The 20,122-nt window shown below is 37.8% G+C and overlaps 1 protein-coding gene across 2 annotated transcripts in view; it reads left to right on the plus strand.

The window, feature by feature from the left end:
* The window catches only part of MSL2 (MSL complex subunit 2), a 28,749-nt gene extending 9,466 nt beyond the window's left edge, over positions 1 to 19,283 (plus strand). The window contains exons 1-2 of one of the 2 annotated variants that reach the window (XM_045579265.1): positions 15,811 to 15,833; positions 15,942 to 19,283. In XM_045579265.1, coding sequence (XP_045435221.1) covers positions 16,022 to 17,536 — 1,515 coding nt within the window. In that variant the 5' untranslated portion in view covers positions 15,811 to 15,833; positions 15,942 to 16,021 and the 3' untranslated portion in view covers positions 17,537 to 19,283. Of the gene's footprint in view, positions 1 to 15,810; positions 15,834 to 15,941 lie in introns of those variants that run through there. The other variant, XM_036431376.2, reaches the window with a different exon arrangement.
* Positions 19,284 to 20,122: the final 839 nt, after the last annotated feature.

Raw genomic sequence — 20,122 nt, forward strand, 5'->3', positions numbered from 1 at the left:
GCATTGCCCTCTACACATTTGGATTTGTAATTCTCAGAAGTAGAGAATTTTGTAAAGTCTCTTGTACTCACAACACTTTTGAACCATAAAATTCTATTGCTGGGATCTTGAATTATTTTGTGAACCCTTCTTACCTGATAAAAATCAAGATTGTTTTACTTGTTTGGCAGTTGTTGGTTCACAATGTTTCTGGTCAATTAAAACATTTTCACAAGTTGCTTGTTAGTGTTGTTCAAATCTTCTCTATCTTTACTGATTTCCTATTCATTTTGTCTTTGAGAGGTATTGAAATTTCTTAATTATAATTTTGGTTGTGCCAAATTCTCTGGAGTGTTAACAGTTTGTGCTTCATGTATTTTAAAGCTCTGTTATTAAGAGCATACAATTTTGAAAACATGGACTATAGTTTTAAGTTTAATTTTTAATGTTCTGCCCTAATTCATCTATCATTTCTAGGTTATGTTGCTGTTTGGCTTTTCGGCTTTTTATGGGTGATATTTTTCTACTTCTCTGTTTATGTTATTTATTATTTTGTCTTTTTAAAAAATATTTTTTTTATTGCATATTGATTTCAGAGAGGAAGAGAAAGCAAGAGAGAGGTAGAAACATCAGTGAAGAGAGAATAATTTGATCAGCTGCCTCCTGCATGCCCCCTACTGGGGATGGAGCCTGTAACCCAGGCATGTGCTCTGACCAGAATCAAACTGGTGACCTCGATTCCTGAGTTGAAGCTCAATTGCTGAGCCACACTAGCCGGGCTTATTAATTTTTTATTGGATGCTGGATATTGCAACTTTTACCTTGTCCATAAAATTTTAATTTGTTGATAGATACTTTTGTGTTTTGGTTTAAAAAAAAATAATATATATATATTGATTTCAGAGAGGAAGGGAGAATGAGAGACAGACAGAAACATCAATGATGAGAGAGAATCATTGATCAGCTGCCTCCTGCCTGGGATTGAGCCCACAACCCAGGCATATGCCCTGACTGGGAATAGAACCATGACTTCCTGGATCATAGGTTAACCTGAGCCACACGTGTTGGGCAATAGATAAGTACAAAAATATCTTTTATTGATTTTTTTTTACAGAGAGGAAGAGAGAGGGATAGAGAGTTAGAAAAATCCATGAGAGAGAATTATGGATCAGCTGCCTCTTGCACACCCCCTACTGGGGATGTACCCTCAACCAAGGTACATGTCCTTGACCGGAATTGAACCCGGGACCTTTCAGTCGCAGGCCAGTGCTCTATCCACTGAGACAAACCAGTTTCGGCTGTACTATAAATACTATTCTTGAGCTTTGTTCTTGGGATGAGGTTATGTTATTTGGAGACAGTTGGATCGTTTTGAGGTTTGGTTTAGCTTTTATTAAGTAGGACCAAAGAAGTCTTTAGGAGCTAACTTTTCTGCAGTACTGAGCAAGATGATGCCTTATTCAATCCGATGCCTTATTATGTTTTTCACTCTTGGTGTTGGGATTAGGAATTATTCTGTTGCTTCTGAATTGCATTGGGATTTTCACGTTATTTCTTTCTGGGTGTTCTTTTCTTTAGGCTAGGATAGTTTCCTCATGTGCATATGCTAATTGGTACTCAGCTGAAGACTTGAAAGGGACCTGGTTTAAAAAACTGGAGCTCTTTCTCTGTGCACCTTTTTTATCTCTAGTACTCTGCCCTAAAAGTCCAACTTTGTTGGCCTCCCAACTCTGCCTTCTCATTTTAGGGAGACCACCAGGATGTGTTTGAGCTCTCTTTAATTGTGCAGCAGTCTGAAAATTATCTCTAGGCATAAGCTGGGGTAGTTATAGGTTTAGCTTGTTTGTTTCCTATCCCAGAGATCACTGTTCTGTGTTTTCTGTTGCTCAATATTTGTAGACAGTTGTTTGTCCAGTTTTTTTATTTTATTTCACATGGGAGAGTAAATCTGATTGTTCTATTTTGTTTGGAAACAGAGTCAGGTTATATTCTGAACCTATGCTGTCCCATATAGTAGCCACAAGTGGTGACAATTTAAATTTTATTTAATCTTAATAAACATTCTTGGGCCAAATCTCCAGTCATTGAGTCATTTCTGGAGTAGATCATCTAGATGATTCTAATACTAACCCTTGGATGAGAATAGTGACTGTTTAAGGAATAGCTATCTTTGAATATTCCTACTATGAGGTTAATAAGTACAGTTTAAAGAAAAGTGTGCCAATAAATTTAAGCAGTGCCATATTAAGCAAGTTTCTTGACAGCTGTAGTATTCAGTTTTAAGACATTCATATATTTTGGGACGACTCTCCAAGAGTGTGTTAAAGCAAACCTGTAAATGCTTTCTGGTTCAGTGGGATTACCAGTTTGGGAAATTTGTATCTAGATTTATTTTGATTTGAGTAAATGCTTGAATGCTCAGCTATATATTAAGTTAATTGTGCCTAATTTACCAGCCTATATTATCTTATTGGTAATATTTTAACGAGACTATCATTGCTTTGTGAAAGTATGAAAATAATAAAATATTACGTAAATGCTCTGTAACCACACAACACTATTTCGGGCTACCGTACATAATTATTAAGATAAATTATGTCTGGCATTCTCTTGTAATTCTTACTAGAATATGAAATGAGGTATGTTGTGGTCTGAATGGTATACATCATTCATTTAATAATCTGTGGTGAGTGCTGTTTTTTAATGTGTTATTTTTTACTTTTTGTTTAATCCTTGCCTGAGGATATTTTTTCCCCCTGATTGATTTTTAGTGAGAGTGGAAGTGAGAGAGAAACATGATGTGAGAGAGACAAATCAATTGGTTGCTTCCCGAACCCACCCTGGCCAGGGCTGGGGATCAAGCCTGCAACTGAGATACATGCCCTTGACAAGAATCGACCCTCCACTCTGATCCCTGAGAAAAGTGGGTTAGAGCAGTGTTTGGTTTTTTAGTTTATAATGGTAGTTGACTGGAGAAACTTATATAAACAATTGATATCACTGAGAGAGTATCAGGAAGTAATTTCCATAGTTTTAGGTTAACCAAAGACATAAAAGTTAAAGAAACTCTAAAGGTTGGCCGTTGAGATGGTCAGTAAACAGTTTGGCTTGAGTAAATAACATTCATACTTTTAAAGTTGCAGTGTTCACTGAATTTCATTTTTCAATAAACTAGTTGTATTCCTTTTCCCAACTGGGAAAAAAAATTATATATATATATATATATATATATATATATATATATATATATATATATATATATATATATAAATAAAATATATTTTTTTAAATATATTTAATTGCTTTTTTACAGAGAGGAAGGGAGAGGGATAGAAAGTTGGAAACATCGATGAGAGAGAAACATCGATCAGCTGCCTCCTGCACACCCCCCACTGGGGATGTGCCCACAACCCAGGTACATGCCCTTGACCAGAATCAAACCTGGGACCCTTGAGTCCACAGGCCAACGCTCTATCCATTGAGCCAAACCGGTCTTGGCCATATATATTTTTTTTACCCTCCCATTCTTCACTCCTCTGGCATACATATTTAGTTAATGACTGGTCTCTAATGGGTTGGAGAATCCTATGTTATATGACAGTGAAAAGTGATGTAATGAACTTTAAAAGTAACGACTTGGTCAAGTGGTCAAAATAATCTGTATGTCACTGTTTTTTGTGATTAATGCAGATCTATCACATTCCCTTAGATTTTGTTAAAATGCATGTTTTCCTGTTACGATTATTTATGCTAGATATTTTAAAGGAAACAGTTTATTGGTTTTGGAATCCAGGTGATCAGGGCATAATGGTGGTCTGGGGCATAGCTGCTTAAATATTTAGAGAACTACTAATTTCTTTGAAACCTTAATTTGTCATTTGGATCTGTTGATTTATTGAGGCATGCATTTGCTTTTTGGTTTACTATTAATAAACCTGTGCGGAAATTTAAAGGAATATATTCTAAGGGCTACTCAATCAAAAATCTAAAAAAGAAAAACAGACTGGGGTTATGAAACCCTACCAAAAGGAAAATGGTGCTGTCTTCTTAGCAGGGTTTTTTCATTTAAAGTTCATTTTTCTTTGAGATAGCTGTTGGGGAAGGGTGGGTATGCCACTGAGAACTCTGGGATCTAATCCCAGAGCTGGGCTTTCCAGCAGAGAGCACCAAATCTGAGGAGGTTACCCACATAACATTTAGCTGTGAAAAGCAGTGGGGTACTGTCTGCCAGGAGTGGCAGCTGAAAGTTTGAGCACCCTCTTGAAGGGCCAGTGCACAAAAATTCCCTGTGGAACCACCCACCTTGTGCTCTGGGAGAAGTGGACTGGAGCTGTGAGAGCAGAACCCAGGACTGGGGACTCAGGGATAGAGCTCAAAAGGCAGACACCCCAAGTTTCTTGGGCCTAGTCATCCCCTCAAGCAGGGAGGACATCTTTCCCACATAGACATTTGCCTTGCCTGGGGAGAAGACAGTTGACACCCTATTGGAAAACACCTTGCCCTGAGGCTACTTAAGATATTATAAAAGAAACAATTAGCCTCTATGCAGAAGTGATGTCCCACCCTGTTGAAAAAGACTCTTGCAATACCTGAGGACAATTGCCTGGGGACAATTGGAATCCTACCTTATTTCCCCAAAAATAAGACGTCCTCTGAAAATAAGACCTTATATAGGTTTCCTTCTGAGTGAAATATAAGGCATCCCCCAAAAAAATAAGGCCCCCCTAGGCTCTGTCTCAGAATGCTATTGCTAAACATGGGATATTTGGTCCACTGATTTTGAAAGAAATGGAGTCACAAGAAATTCACCAGGAAATTCAGGAATTGGATTGTTATGATGATGTTCCAGAAGATGATGACATGATTGTCATTGAATAAATGAGTAAATTCGTGATACTGTTTTGTGTTGACAACTACCATACTACCGTACCGTATACAGGTAATAAATTTCCTTTATTTTCATTTAACAATAAATGTGTACTCTATTCTTCTTCATGGAAAAATAAGACATCCCCTGAAAATAAGACCTAGTGCATCTTTGGGAGCAAAAATTAATATAAGACACTGTCTTATTTTCGGGGAAATAGGGTACTAGTCTGTAGACAGGTGGTCTCTGGAGTCTTTCCCTGATCCAATTTGTCAGAACACTGCCCTGCACTAGAGATTGAGAGCTGTAGAGTACACAGTAACAAATCCAGACAAGCAAAATGAGGAGACAAAGAAACAACCCCCAAATGAAAGAACTACAGAATTCTCTAGAGAAGAGAAAAATGAAGCAGAGATAAATTTATCTGAAACAGTTCAGAGTAATGATGGTAAAAATGCTCAACAGTATGAAAAAAGATTTAGTTACTATGAAAAAAGAACAGTTTGAGATAAAGAATAACATAACACAAAAAATGAACACATTGGAAGGAATACATAGCAGGTTAGGGGAAGCTAAGGATCAAATCAGTGAATTGGAAGACAGTTTAAAACATCAGTCAATCAGAGAACCAAAAAGAAAAACAATTAAAAAACAAAAGGACAGCTTAAGGGAGCTGTGGGACAATGTGAAACGTAACAATATTAGAATAGCAGGTGTGCCAGAAGAGGCAGAAAGGGACAAAAGAATAGAGAAGGTATTTGAAGAAATAATGGCAGAAAACTTAGGTAACCTGGTAAAGGAAAAAGACAGCCAAGTTCAGGAGGCCAGAGAACCCCAAACAAGAACCCAAACAGATCCACACCCAGACACATCATAATTAACCTGTTAACCAAGCGGGACCTATAAATACGTCAAACGTAAACAGTATCGGGAATGGGTAGGACGTATGAACACATCCTTGAAATATATGTTGTGCCCTGAGAGGGACGGTGTATATTTTTGTAATCTTTATAATTGTAAAATTTATAATTTTTTAATTCGATGTTTCCATTTTTTTGTTGGTATTCTTTTCTATTTGTAATTTTGTATTTTCCTTTGTGCTTTATATATAAATAAACGAAAAAATATATATTTCATTTATTTTAATTAAGTATAAATTTAAAAAAAATAATATGAAATTATGTCCTCCGGTTGTGACGTACTGACACGTCCTAGTGAAAGAGTACATGCCAGTTACAGGTTGTGTAATTAAAAAGGGAACTCCCCGGTTAACAGGTTAAAATGCCAAAAATTAAAGACAAAGTGAGAATTTTAAAGACAGCAAGAGAAAAGAAAACTGTTACTGACAAAGGAACTTCCATAAGGCTGACACCTGATTTCTCACCAGAAACTCTACAGGCCAGAAGGGAATGGCATGAAGTACTCAAGGTAGTGGGAAGTAAGGATATGAGACCAAGATTACTATATCCAGCAAGGCTATCATTCAAAATAGATGGCCAAATAAAGAGCTTCCCAGACAAAGAAAAAGGCAAAGGAGTTCATCACTACCACCCCAGCATTACAAGAAACACTAAAGGGATTGCTATAAGGCAGTAGTTGGCAAACGCATTAGTCAACCAAGCCAAATATCAAAAGTATAACGATTAAAAATTTTTTTGAGAGCCAAATTTTTTAAACTTCTTTTAATGCCCCATCTTCAAAATAGACTCACTCAGGCCATGGTATTTTGTGGAAGAACCACAGTCAAGGGGCCAAAGAGCCACATGTGGCTCGTGAGCTGCAGTTTGCTGATCATGGCTGTAAGGGATTGCTGAGAAAAACAGAGAAACCTAGCCATACAGAATTAAATGATTATAAATAAGCCCCTTTCAATGATAACCCTATATGTAAATGGGTTCAATGCTCCAATTAAAAGATGTATGGTAGCTGAATGGATACAAAACATCAATGAGAGAGAAACAGATCAGCCGCCTCCTGCACACTCCCTACTAGGGATGTGCCCACAACCAAGGTACATGCCCTTGACCAGAATTGAACCTGGGACCTTTCAGTCAGCAGACCGATGCTCTATTCACTGATCCAAACTGGTTTTGGCAGATGCTATAAATTCTTAACGCGTATATAGGCTGGGCTCTTTTTGTTGGACTTCCTTTACAAAGAAGATAGTACAGTGCTAGAGTAAACATGCTCAATTGAAATACTTAAGATAGCCGAAACCGGTTTGGCTCAATGGATAGAGCATCGGCTTGGGGACTGAAAGGTCCCGGGTTCGATTCCGGTCAAGGGCATGTACCTTGGTTGCTGGTCATATCCCCAGTAGGGGGTGTGCAAGAGGCAGCTGATCGATGACTCTCTCTCATCGATGTTTCTAACTATCTCTCTCCCTCTCTGTACAAAATCAATAAAATATATTAAAAAAAAAAAAGAAATACTTAAGATAAACTTTAAAAAGTGGGGTGTGTGGAGAGTCCAGGCAGGCCTTTTGCAGGTTCAGTTCCTGTGCAGTAAAGATTTCCTATTGAGCATCCATCCTCCATTCCCTCTCACTCTTCCTGCCCCACTCACTGATCATTATTGCCAGTACCAATATCTGTTTCTTCTTCCTCCCAGAAATGTTTTACAAATCTTGTAGTTAATTATTGCTTCTGCTATGGCCTAATTTGAATAATCAACCTGTTTGATAAGTGGAAAGAAGCTAGAATCAGTGGATGCTGTGAACTTAATAGCAGAGTTAGGAACAGTGTCAGATAACTAGAAAGAATACTCAGCTTCTATTTCTCAGTGCTAGTAACTAGCTATGTAATTTATGGATGTCCCTTTTGATTTAAATCATGCCATGGAACAAGTTGCTTTCCAAGGTCACTCAATTCTAATGTGCTTTTTATGATTCATTCATTTACACTTGTATTAAGTGCTGGCATATGTGCCAACACTGGTTTAAAGATAGAGATAAATAACTTTCTGGCCTTGAGTAAGTGAATGGTGATAGTATAGACAGTTGTCGGCAAACTCATTAGTCAACAGAGCCAAATATCAACAGTACAACGATTGAAATTCTTCTTAGAGCCGAAAACTGACTTCTGCGCGTGGGCCACGAAGTTTCAATCACACTGTAGTGTGCCCGCACATGGTATTTTGTGGAAGAGCCGCACTCAAGGGGTCAAAGAACTGCATGTGGCTTGTGAGTCGTAGTTTGCCGACCACTGGCATAGGAGAATGTTCATAGTGCTCTTTGAACAAACTTAGGGGCAGGAATTAAGGAAGGCTTGAGTTGATTTGAGTTGATTCTTAAAGAATAAATAGCCTCCTATGCCAGGAAGGAAGAAGAACATTCCAGGAAAAGCAAAACACAGAGGAATGAGTAAGCATTGCATGCTTTTGGAATGGTCAGTGGCAGGTGACAGTGGGAAATGGAGTTTGTGAAGAAAGTTTAATGGCACTAAATAATTGGTGGGGAGTTTAATGGGAGCCAGAGTCTGAAAGGGCTTATATGTTATCCTAAAGTCTTGGGATTTTAAAGACTGAAGGATTTTATTTGTTTGGTCAGATTATTTATTTATTTTTTAATATTTCAAGAAAAACAGTCTCTATGTGGTCTCCACTTTTGGTCCTCGGTGTCAGGGTTCTCTTCTTCGAGCTTTCCCATTGATTATTCAGGAAGTTTTTCTGTATTTTAGTTGTAATACCAGTTTGTTCCTGTGAGCATGTCCATGCAGCATCCACTTACTCTGCCACCATTTTTAATGAGGTTTTTGTTTTTGACAGTTTTTATTTTTTATTTTTAAAACTATATTTTATTGATTTTTCACAGACAGGAAGGGAAGGGATAAATAGCTAGAAACATCGATGAGAGAGAATCATCGACCAGCTGCCTCCTGCACACCCCCTACCGGGGGGAGGGGATGTTCCCACAACCAATGTACATGCTCTTGACCGGAATCCAACCTGGGACCTTTTAGTCCTCAGACCAACGCTCTATCCACTGAGCCAAACCGGTTTTGGCTGTTTTTGACAGTTTTTAGTTGTGCCTTTATAAAGGGTTTAGGAAAGAAGAAAGATACAATCAAAAGGTGGTAGTGTGGAAGATGGACTGATTGGAGCAGGTGAAGTTAAGGCAGGAAGTTAAGCTTGAAAACTCTTGCAGTATTTAAGCTAAGTAAATGAGGGTTCAACTAAGGCAGGAGTAGTCAGTCATGGGGATAAAGCCTGAACGTGGAACAGGCAGACTTAGAAGTTATGTGCAGTGAGACTCTGGAAACTGGATGTGCATTGTGGGTGCAGAGAAGAGTCTGGATGGTATCAAGATATCTGATTTGTGAGTGGATGACACTGTCAGCATACACTGAGAATAAGGGTTGCAGTAGAACAAGTTTTTAGGCAGGGATTTAGAGGAGATAAATTCATGTTGAGCTTGAGTAGGTCTGTGTTATCAAAGGAGAAATGATATTTTTGGTATACATATATGTGGTTCTGAACTGGAGGCAAAGTTGCTATAGGAAAGAAAGTTTGAAGTGGAATTGAGAGTAAATACATTTAGATGGATATCTAGAGAGGGAAGATGGGAGCCAAAGCAGTGGAGGGTTGGGAGGTTTTTCTTGAAGGGAAGAAGAAAAGTGTGTTTGTGTGTGGGTGGCGTGGTGGTGGTGGTGGTGGTAGGATGAGAGGTGGGGAGAGAGGGAGAATATATAAATACATACAGCTTCTGATAAATTTGAAGGCATAAAAATGGGGTAAGTGGAAATATGCAATTGAATTTTATTTTGTAACTTATAGGAACTTTCAACATACAAAATAGAACTCTATTACACGTATCACCTCAACAATTAATGATATCCAAATGCAAGACTTGATACATTCTTTATAGATATTGTCATAACATTTTACAATCATCACTTAGAACTGGGAAGAACCTGGATATTTAGTCGCTTTATAGTTTTAAGAAATAGAGGGTCAAGTCTTCTTTAAAGGTATATTATTATTACTTTTTTTTCCTCTCAAAATTTATCAGATTTGGGCAGTTAACAGAATCATTGATTAATAATTGACTAAAGATTTTGTTTTCTTGGTTACTGGCAGTGTTGCTGGGGCTATCAGACCTCCCTGGAAATTTGCTTGGCTGAAGAGAGTCACTCACTCAAGCTCATATCCCCTTCCTGGGAGTAGTCTGTGTCCAAGGACTAGGCCATTGAAATCCTGACTCACTTGCTCAACATAGGACAACCCTGTAAGGGCCACCCTAACCTAGCTTCAGAGCTCTCAATGAGGTCATCTGAAGCCTTTTTTGTGATTATATCCCAGCCTAACTTGTTCTTCCTCTGCCCTTTCCTTACAGCCCCTTGATAAACTTTCAGCACACTAACCTCTCTCCTAAGAGTTTAAGTGCTGATTTTCACCACTGATGAACTTTAAAATTTCTTTTGATTTGTAACACTAAAAGATTTAACATCTTCTAGTTTTTCATGTTTATGAGAAATGTCCAGGTAAATATTGAAAGATTAGAATCATATAATAACATGAAAGAAAATGATTAATTGTACTAGAGGCCTGGTGCACGAAATTTGTGCATTTGGGAGGGGTGTCCTTCAGCCCAACCTGCACCCTCTCCAATCTGGGTCCCCTTGGGGGACATTCCTCTCACAATCCTGGACTGTTGGCTCCCAACTGTTTTCCTGCCTGATTGCCCCTAACCACTTCTGCCTGCCAGCCTGATCACCCCTAACCATTCTCCTGCCAGCTTGATTGACGCCTAACATCCCTTGCTGGCCCGATTCCCCCAACTTCCCTCCCCTGCTGGCCTGGTCCCTCCTCAACTGCCCTCCCCTGCCAGCCAGATTACTCCCAACTGCTTCCCCTGCTGGCCTGGTCCCCTCCAAATGCCCTCCCCTGCAGGCCTGTCCAATTGAATGGGAAATTACATTTCAATATCATTATTTGATTTCATTGCCCCTGGAGTTGGTCCTTTAATTTCAAGCCTTTTCAGTGTATAGTACTAGGAAGTATGCGATGAAAACATTAATTCATATTAGTAAGTTCAATTGAAATTCAGGATTTTCTTTAACTTTTTATTTTTTTAGTGAATTTCTTGGGGTGATATGGTTTCAAATGTACACTTCTATATACTAGAGGCCCAGTGCACAAAATTCGTGCACTGGGGGAGGGAGGGGTGTCTTCAGCTCGGACTATGCCTTGTAGTCTGGGAGCCCTCAGGGGATGTCCGACTGCCAGACTACATCCTTAGTGGTACCATGGAGGTGGGAGAGGCTTCTGCCACTGTAGCTGCACTCGCCAGCCATGAGCCAGGCTTCTGGCTGAGTGGGCTGTCCCTCTGGGAGCGCACTGATTACCAGGAGGCATCTCCTGCGTTAAGCATCTGCCCCCTGGTGGTTAGTGCGTATCATAGCGACCAGTTCAGCTGTTTGCTTGATTTGCATATTAGCCTTTTATTATATAGGATTGTACTGTGTGTTCACCACCCAGTCATCTCCTTTCATCACCATTTATTCCCCCTTTACCTTCTTCTGTTTCCCCAAACTCCCCTTAATGTAACTATCAGCACCACCACCAACAATGTAATTACTGAAAGAAAACAAAAAAAAGAGGAGAAGAGGATTAGAGTTAATATTCTGTGTTATAAAGTTATTTAAAGAAGTTTATCTCTGACTAGTTGTATCAATTTGATATAAAATTACAATTATTTGTTTTTGATTTTGAAGGATTTCCCTTAAAATGTAATTCTTGAATCCTATCCCTGTTCACTTCCCTTTGTTCAGTTTCTCCTACCCAGTTTTAAAAAATGTTCTTACTGACTTAAAAAGCACACACATTTTTATTGATTTCAGAGAAGGAGGAGGAGAGAGAGACACATCAGTGATAAGAGAGAATCATTGACCAGCTGCCTCCTGTATGCCCCGTACTGGGGTTTGAGCCCACAACCTGAGCATGTGCCCTGACCAGGAATTGAACCAGAGACCTCTTGGTTCATGGGTCAGTGCTCAACCACAGAGCCACTTTGGCTGGCTTTATTAATTTTTTAGAGGTAAAGGAATTGAGAGGGGAAGTGAGAGAAAGAGAAGTACATTGATTGGCTGCCTCCCATACCCCAGGGGACCAAACTTGCAACCTGGGCATGTGCTCTGACTGGGAATTGAACCCCGGGTCCTTTTGGTACACAGAACAATGATCAATCATTTGAGCCACACTAGCTAGGGCAGATAACATTTTTTAAAGTGCATGTGTACTAGTATATATTCCTATGCCATTCCTTAGATTAAGTGCAGGCTGGGCTGAGAGAGACTCTCCCCGTGCACAAATTTCATGCACCAGGCCTCTAGTTTTATATAAATGGGATATTATAACATATTTGGCATCGGGCTCTTTTCACTTAGCATGCTTTTGAAGTTCATATTTTGGCATGTACCAATAGTTTGTTTTTTTAATTGCTAAACAGTATTCTATGAGTGCTACATTTCGTTTACTCACTAGCTGATGGACATTTTTGTATTTCTAATTTTTGTCTATTATGAATAATGCTACTATGTATATTCACATCTCTTTAAATGGAAAAATACTTTCATTTACCCTTGAGTAGGTTCTTAGAAGTAGAATTGCTGGTTTGTATGCTAAATGCATGTTTAACTATTTTTAAAAAATTACCGTTTGTTTTCCAGTATGATTTACCCTTTTACATTCACACTGATAATATAGAAAGGTTCCAGCTTCTCCACATCTTTGCCAGCTCTTGGTATTATTTGTCATTTGGAATTTATCTGTTCTAATAGATGTATAGCAGTATGCCATTAGTTTTTACATTTGTTGTTGTTGTTAATCCTCATCCGAGGATATTTTCCCATTGATTTTTAGGGGGAATGAAAGAGAGAGGGAAAGACAGAGAAACATTGATGTGAAAGAAACACATCAATTGGTTGCCTTGTGCATGAGCTCCTACTAGTACCTGGGCTGGGGAGGAGCCTGCCACCAAGGTATGTGCCCTTGACCGGAATCAGACCCAGAACCCTTTGGCCCACAGGCTGACTGACGCTCACTCTATCATCTGAGCCAAACCGGCTAGGATGGCTTTTGCTTTTCTTAATAAATTAAGCATATTTTTATGTGCTTATTAGAAATTTGTATGTATTCTGTCGTGAAATGTTTATTCAAGTCTTTTGCTCACTTTTAAAATTGAGTTTTCTTAAAATTGATTTGTTGAAAGTTTAATATATCATGTATAAGTCCTTCATTAGATATATGATTTATAAATATTTTTCCCCAGTCTGTAGATTATCTTTTCATTTTCTTAATAGTATCTTTTGAAGCACATTTACATTTTGTGGAAATCAATTTTACAGTTTTTTTCCTTTTTGTGGATTATGCATTTGATGTCACATCTAACACTTTGCCAAATTTTTCTGAGTTTTCTTCTGGGAGGTTAGCTTCTACATTTAGGTATCTATGGTCCATTTTGAGTTAATATATGTGTATGTTGTGGGGCAAGGACTCTTGGGTTTTGTTTTGTTTTTGAAATTAGATATCAAATTGCCCTATACATTATGTCGAAAATACTCCCTTTTCTCTATTGAGTTATCTGGGCACTTTTTTTTTTTTTTTTTTTTTACATTAGTGAGAAGTTTAATTTATAATAACAAACAGGGCATTCCAGAGTCAAGTTTTTTTCTAAAGGCTGAGCTACCACACTGCACCAATGGTGTGGCAGTGTTTCCAGTTTAAGGACTATTAGGTTGGGAGTGCCAGGCCCTGTGCTGAGTTTTAAATAAATGAATTCATTCAGTCTTCACAATTCTCCTATGAGGTTGGCATTGTTTCTGCCATTTACAGATGGCTTCTGAGAAGTCCAGGGACCTGTTTAAAGACACCCAATACCGATGAAGAAGGCAGTGTGGGACCCAGGTTTATAAGACTCCAAAGTCTACTCTTTTTTTTTTCCCTTGGGGATTTATTTTATTATTATTATTATTATTTTTACCTACTCTCCTTTTATTTTTTTAATAAATTTTTATTGTTCATATTATTACAAATGTCCCCCCCCCCCCCTCCTCCACCATATCTGGGCACTCTTGTCACACAAATCAATTTACCACAAATGCCAACTGATTTGGACTCTCTGGTCTGTTCCATTGATTTATATGCCTGTCCTTTTGCCATTACCACATTATCTTGATGTTTGTGGCTTTATGGCAATTTCGTAGTTTAAGTCCTCCAACTTTTTGTTCTTTTTCAAAATTGTTTTGGCTACAATAGGTCCTTTTTGATTCCATATGGATTTTACAGTAGAAGCTGTCAATTCTTTTTTAAAATAGCCATCTGGCATTCTTATAATTGATTGAATTTATAGATAAAGTTGGGGGAAATGCCAACTTATATGAAGCCTCTCTGTAACCTGGGCTTGTGCATCTTCAGATTTGTAAGAGCTGAAATGTTTGCCCTCCCCACTGGCCAGCCTCTGAGAAGTCACCTCCAATGATAATGCCTCTGGGCCTGTTCATCACTTGCTGCCCTAAATGGAATGAATGCCCTTCCCTCACAGCTGCATCCAAGCCCCCCTACAGTAACACTGATGGAGCTGGGTGGCAGGGGAGAATTGGTAGCTCCAGACACGAACACCAAAGATTCCTACTGTCCTTACTTGAAATCCAGTAGTTTTTCTAACATAAATGCTTCTCAGATGGTTTTATGTCTTTGGTTGTGAAAATGATTTTTTGTCAAAAATTTTCAGGTTTCTAGTTGCTTCTAGTTAGAGGACTTGCTGATTACACTTGGCTATAGCTGAAAGAACTTACTTTTTTATACTTTAGTCTTAAATTATGTAACGTGTATGAGAAAACAGGTGCTGCTGTGAGTTAATTACTAGCCATTTGTCCTGAATTGGGAACCAAGGAGCAGTTACTATTTTGAGGGGAGTAAGTGTGGAAATAATGACCCCTGATCTATCGATAGTTGTTCTTCCCTTCCTGGCTCATATAAATAGGCCATTTGCAATTTGGAGTGATAGCAAGTCTGGGGGATCACTTTTACTTTTATATTACATTCGTGTACCTAGGTTACTTGTGGTTTATGACCATGGTCATTTTGTATTTTGTCAGAAGAATTTAACCAAGTATTTTGCGTTTTCTCCCCCTTTTAATACATTTAATTGTTTTTCATTGTTATTGTCTTTTTATTTTCTGTAGGAAAAGTTGAGTGTAGTACTACTCCTTTTTTGCTTTTAATAAATGGACGTCATTCTTTTCATCATAAATACATTTTTGTTTTCTTAATTTATGATTAGTATGTATATAATAAAATGTTTTGAAATTATATCTTTCTGTGAAGATGCCTTTGTTAATTGATTATCTTCAAACTATGTTTAATGAGGGTGGGGGTGGGGATGTCTCTTTTGCTCATATCTTTTTCTCATTGTCTAACACAAAATAAACAATATGGGTCCTGGCTGGGTAGCTCAGTTGGTTAGAGCGTTGTAATGATACATCAAAGGTTGTGGGTTGATCCCTGATCAGGGCACATATAAGAATTAACCAACAACTGCATAAATAAGTGGGATAGTAAGTCTCTCTTCCTTCATCTCTCTAAAATCACTAAAAATATAAATAAGTAACATGATTTTACTCAATATATTGTATTATCATGTAGCATTATTAGGTTGAGGTATAAGGATTTTGAGCCTAATTTGTTCTATTGGTGACTGATCTTTATCTCTTTATACCAACTGAAAAGTATAAGTGGACCAAAACATACTGTTTGGGGAAGAGACAGAATTGAGGAAGATTCTGGTTTGATATAAAGGAATAGGGAATATGGCATGAAAGTAAAGTTAGCTACTTTTCATTTCCTAGAAGATATACAAGATAGGCAAAAGCAGGTTTACAGTTTTTCTATGGAAATTTATACAATAATAAATAATACAAAAATAAACTCTGGTATATGCAGAACTACTTTTACCCCACTCTCTATTTTTTGTTATTTGGTCTGGTTGGTGAGTTTAACCCGTCTCAATTTTAATAGCTGCTTAAAAATATCATATTCAGTATATGAAATTGTAAATTTATTTTACTAAAATCTATGCTTTCCTTCCCCCTCTTAGGACATTTGCTACAAGATCCTATTGCACCCACCAACTCTACCTGCCAACACTATGTCTGCAAAACTTGTAAAGGCAAGAAAATGATGATGAAACCTTCATGTAGTTGGTGCAAAGACTATGAGCAGTTTGAGGAAAACAAGCAGTTAAGCATCCTAGTGAACTGCTACAAAAAACTATGTGAATATATAACACAGACTACATTGGCACGGGATATAATAGAAGCAGTCGACGGTTCTTCTGATATTTTGGCTTTGCTTAATGATGGATCATTGCTTTGTGAGGAGATAGAAAAACCCTCAGATTCATCCTTTACTTTGCCTTTGACACATTCCCCTTTACCTTCGACCTCAGAACCCACAACTGATCCTCAGCCTAGTTTATCTCCAATATCTGAAAGTACCCTCAGCATTGCTATTGGCAGTTCTGTTATCAATGGTTTGCCTATTTATAATGGGCTTTCAATAGATAGATTTGGTATAAATATTCCTTCACCCGAACATTCAAATACGATTGATGTATGTAACACTGTTGACATAAAAACTGAAGATCTGTCTGACAGCTTGCCACCTGTCTGTGACACGGTAGCCACTGACTTATGCTCCACGGGCATTGATATCTGCAGTTTCAGTGAAGATATAAAACCTGGTGACTCTCTGTTACTGAGTGTTGAGGAAGTACTCCGCAGCCTAGAAACCGTTTCAAATACAGAGGTTTGTTGCCCTAATTTGCAGCCCAACTTGGAAGTATCCAGTGTATCCAATGGACCTTTTCTGCAGCTTTCTTCCCAGTCTCTTAGCCATAATGTTTTTATGTCCACCAGTCCTGCACTTCATGGGTTATCATGTACAGCAGCAACTCCAAAAGTAGCAAAATTGAATAGAAAACGATCCAGATCAGAAAGCGACAGTGAGAAAGTTCAGCCACTTCCAATTTCTACCATTATCCGAGGCCCAACATTGGGGGCATCTGCTCCTGTGACAGTGAAACGGGAGAGCAAAATTTCTCTTCAGCCTATAGCAACTGTACCCAATGGAGGCACAACACCTAAAATCAGCAAAACTGTACTTTTATCTACTAAAAGCATGAAAAAGAGTCATGACCATGGATCCAAGAAATCTCACTCTAAAACCAAGCCAGGTATTCTTAAAAAAGACAAGACAGTAAAGGAAAAGATTCCTAGTCATCATTTTATGCCAGGAAGTCCTACCAAGACTGTGTGTAAAAAACCCCAGGAAAAGAAAGGGTGTAAATGTGGGCGTGCTACTCAAAATCCAAGTGTTCTTACATGCCGCGGCCAACGCTGCCCTTGCTACTCTAACCGCAAAGCCTGCTTAGATTGTATATGTCGTGGCTGCCAAAACTCCTATATGGCCAACGGGGAGAAGAAGTTGGAGGCATTTGCTGTGCCAGAAAAGGCCTTGGAGCAGACCAGGCTCACTTTGGGCATTAATGTGACTAGCATTGCTGTGCGCAATGCTAGTACCAGCACCAGTGTAATTAATGTCACAGGGTCCCCAGTAACGACGTTTTTAGCTGCCAGTACGCATGATGATAAAAGTTTGGATGAAGCTATAGACATGAGATTCGACTGTTAAATCAGTGGGTCTTTAAACCTACCTCTGGTAGGGAAATAGCTACAGTTTAAGGCAGCTATGGTTTTGTTGGTTTAACTTGCCGGAGCTCCTGCATATAGATCACTTGTATCAAGTGTTTTCATTGCTAAGTTATATGTGTTAGTGTCGGGGAAATAGTTTGCAGATAACGGAGGAGTAACCCTACAACTATATGTCCTTAGTTCTTACAGAACCTCATAGTTTGAGAACAAATGCTGATGCAACTGATTTATACAAAATGAACTTTGGCAAGGAAGATAACATTAACCTCATTATTTATGGTCATGCTTTGTGCGTAATCAAAGTTTATGATTAAATGTAAGGAAGTGGTATCTAGTCAGTCCATAAAGATTGTGCTAAGTTTCTGTGAAATGTAGCCATTGTTTGTTCAGGAGACACAGTGCTTGCTATCTTCAGATGCCATTGATGTTTCTCCTGTTGAAAAGCTGATGTGTCCAGCTCAATCTATATGCTGACAATTACCATTTCTGATCATGAAAATTGGCTACTGGTATATGTAGCAGTTCTTAAATCAGCAGTATTATGAAAGAAAATTTGCCCCTCATTAGAATGTTGAAGAAATCTGTCTTTTAAAGGTGAACAAACTGAAATTCTGTCAGACTGCCCATTTTTAGTTATTTATGCTACCGAACTTTTCTGAGTTGAGCTTTTTTTAGTGACGTCTGACTTATTTCTAGGGAAAAAATTCTTGATCCTTTCTTCACTGTGCACATTGTTCTAATTAGATAAATGAAGTGGAGAAGAGCAGTTTTATTCTGAAGCTGATTGAGTTTAAACTATAGTATGTGACAATTAAAAATATATAAAAGCTTTATTTAGAAATTGGGATGTATTTAAAATAATTTTGGAATAATGCCCCCAAATGTCTCCAGATTTTTGCATTATACTTATGCTATTGGTCACTTTGATTTTTTTGTTTCCTTGAATAGTTTGCCACAGACTATTTTAATACGCTTTTTTTTTGTTTTGTTTTTTTTTGGGTGCTATTTGTTATGAAGGCTTCTATATAGAGGCCTAATAAAAATGCCTTTTTTAATGAAGCCTCCGCATTTAGGTAGGTTTGAAGCTAGGATGATTTTCTTTAGAATGCTCTTTTGCATGTAAAGCACAAACTATGTTTCAGTTTAAATGCACTTCTTCCCTTTAATTTTTATGGGGAAGACAAGTAAGTCACAAACATTCTGTTGAAGGGAAGTCTGGTCAGTTGCTTGAAAGAGCACAGCCCAAATAAAACAAGGACTGACTAGGTTGTAAAGAAACGACCTTATGATTTAAAAGAAGAGTTGCTGCTTTGACAGTGCTTAAAGAAAAATACTGCTGGAAAACTTACAATTTTTACGTTCACCATCTCTCGTGAGATCTGACATATGCTGAAGTTATGTTTTGATTTGGCACACAGCATGTTCAAATGATGGTTACTCACCTAGGACAAGACATGGAGAAGAAACCTTGGACACAGAGCAGATGACACCTCCTTCTGTTTTTTAGTGTATCCTGGTGTCATTTTCTGTGAATGTGGTCAGGTAGAGTTGTTTTTCTTGTTGGGCTTTTTTTTTTTTTTTTTTTTTTTTGGTCTCTTGGTGGGGTGGGGGTGGGCTAAAGCCATAGGAAGAAAAATGTGATGTATGTGTCCAGTATGTACTATTTTGTTTTGTTTTGCAAGAAGAGTTGAACTATTTTTGATAACAAGAGTAAATGGTGGAAAATGCTTCTTAGTTGTCTTGTCTTTATTTACTTTCCAAGTTTTGGAATTTTATTTAATTCCTCTTAAGTGTTAGCAGTGTCTCATGAAACATGTATTTGCTTAAAGTATGTAACAGTTTTGTGTTGATTCCAGATGCCCTGCTATATATATAAACTTGTAAATCTGTTCTTTATTCATTAATGATCACTGCAAAATTGACTAGAAATGAGATTGTACCACATGGATGATTAGGATATATTTTGCAAATCTCCCACCCTTCCTAATATTATGATCTTAAAAGTCATAGAGTACCTTATTGTTTCCCAAGTTTGATAATCTTAGTTTTATGTTTTTTGATGCATGGGAGGTTGGCAATATAGAAAAAATGGGAGACATTAGTATGAGAGGGCCTTGATTGTTATGTAATATTGCCAATGATGAATTCAGGTTGTTTTTAGCACAAGCTTCTCTTTTTTATGCTGGTATTCACACTGCCACATTTTGGAAACCTGTATTACACCTTAAATCTATCAATAAATGTTAGTTTTCTAATTCTATGTTGTAGAATACTGAAAAGTTTGGGATAGCATGCTCTGAATGGCCTATATTATATACATTTGGGGAAGTAATTGAAACAGTGCCTTGATTTTATATTGTTTTCCTTTATACCATGAATTATGGCTAACTAGGGATGATTAAGAAATTACTACTGAAGTAACTGGATTTACTTCTTCAGGATTTGATACTACCAAAATAATAACAGCATTTAATATGACATGTTTTCACTTGTTCTTTTGAGTCTTTGTTATTAACACAGTGATCAAATGATCTTTCATCTTAGGTTATGAAAATTTTAGAACTGA

Source organism: Pipistrellus kuhlii, unplaced genomic scaffold (genome assembly GCF_014108245.1).
Source record: "Pipistrellus kuhlii isolate mPipKuh1 unplaced genomic scaffold, mPipKuh1.p scaffold_m20_p_11, whole genome shotgun sequence".
Classification (NCBI taxonomy): Eukaryota; Metazoa; Chordata; class Mammalia; order Chiroptera; family Vespertilionidae; genus Pipistrellus; species Pipistrellus kuhlii.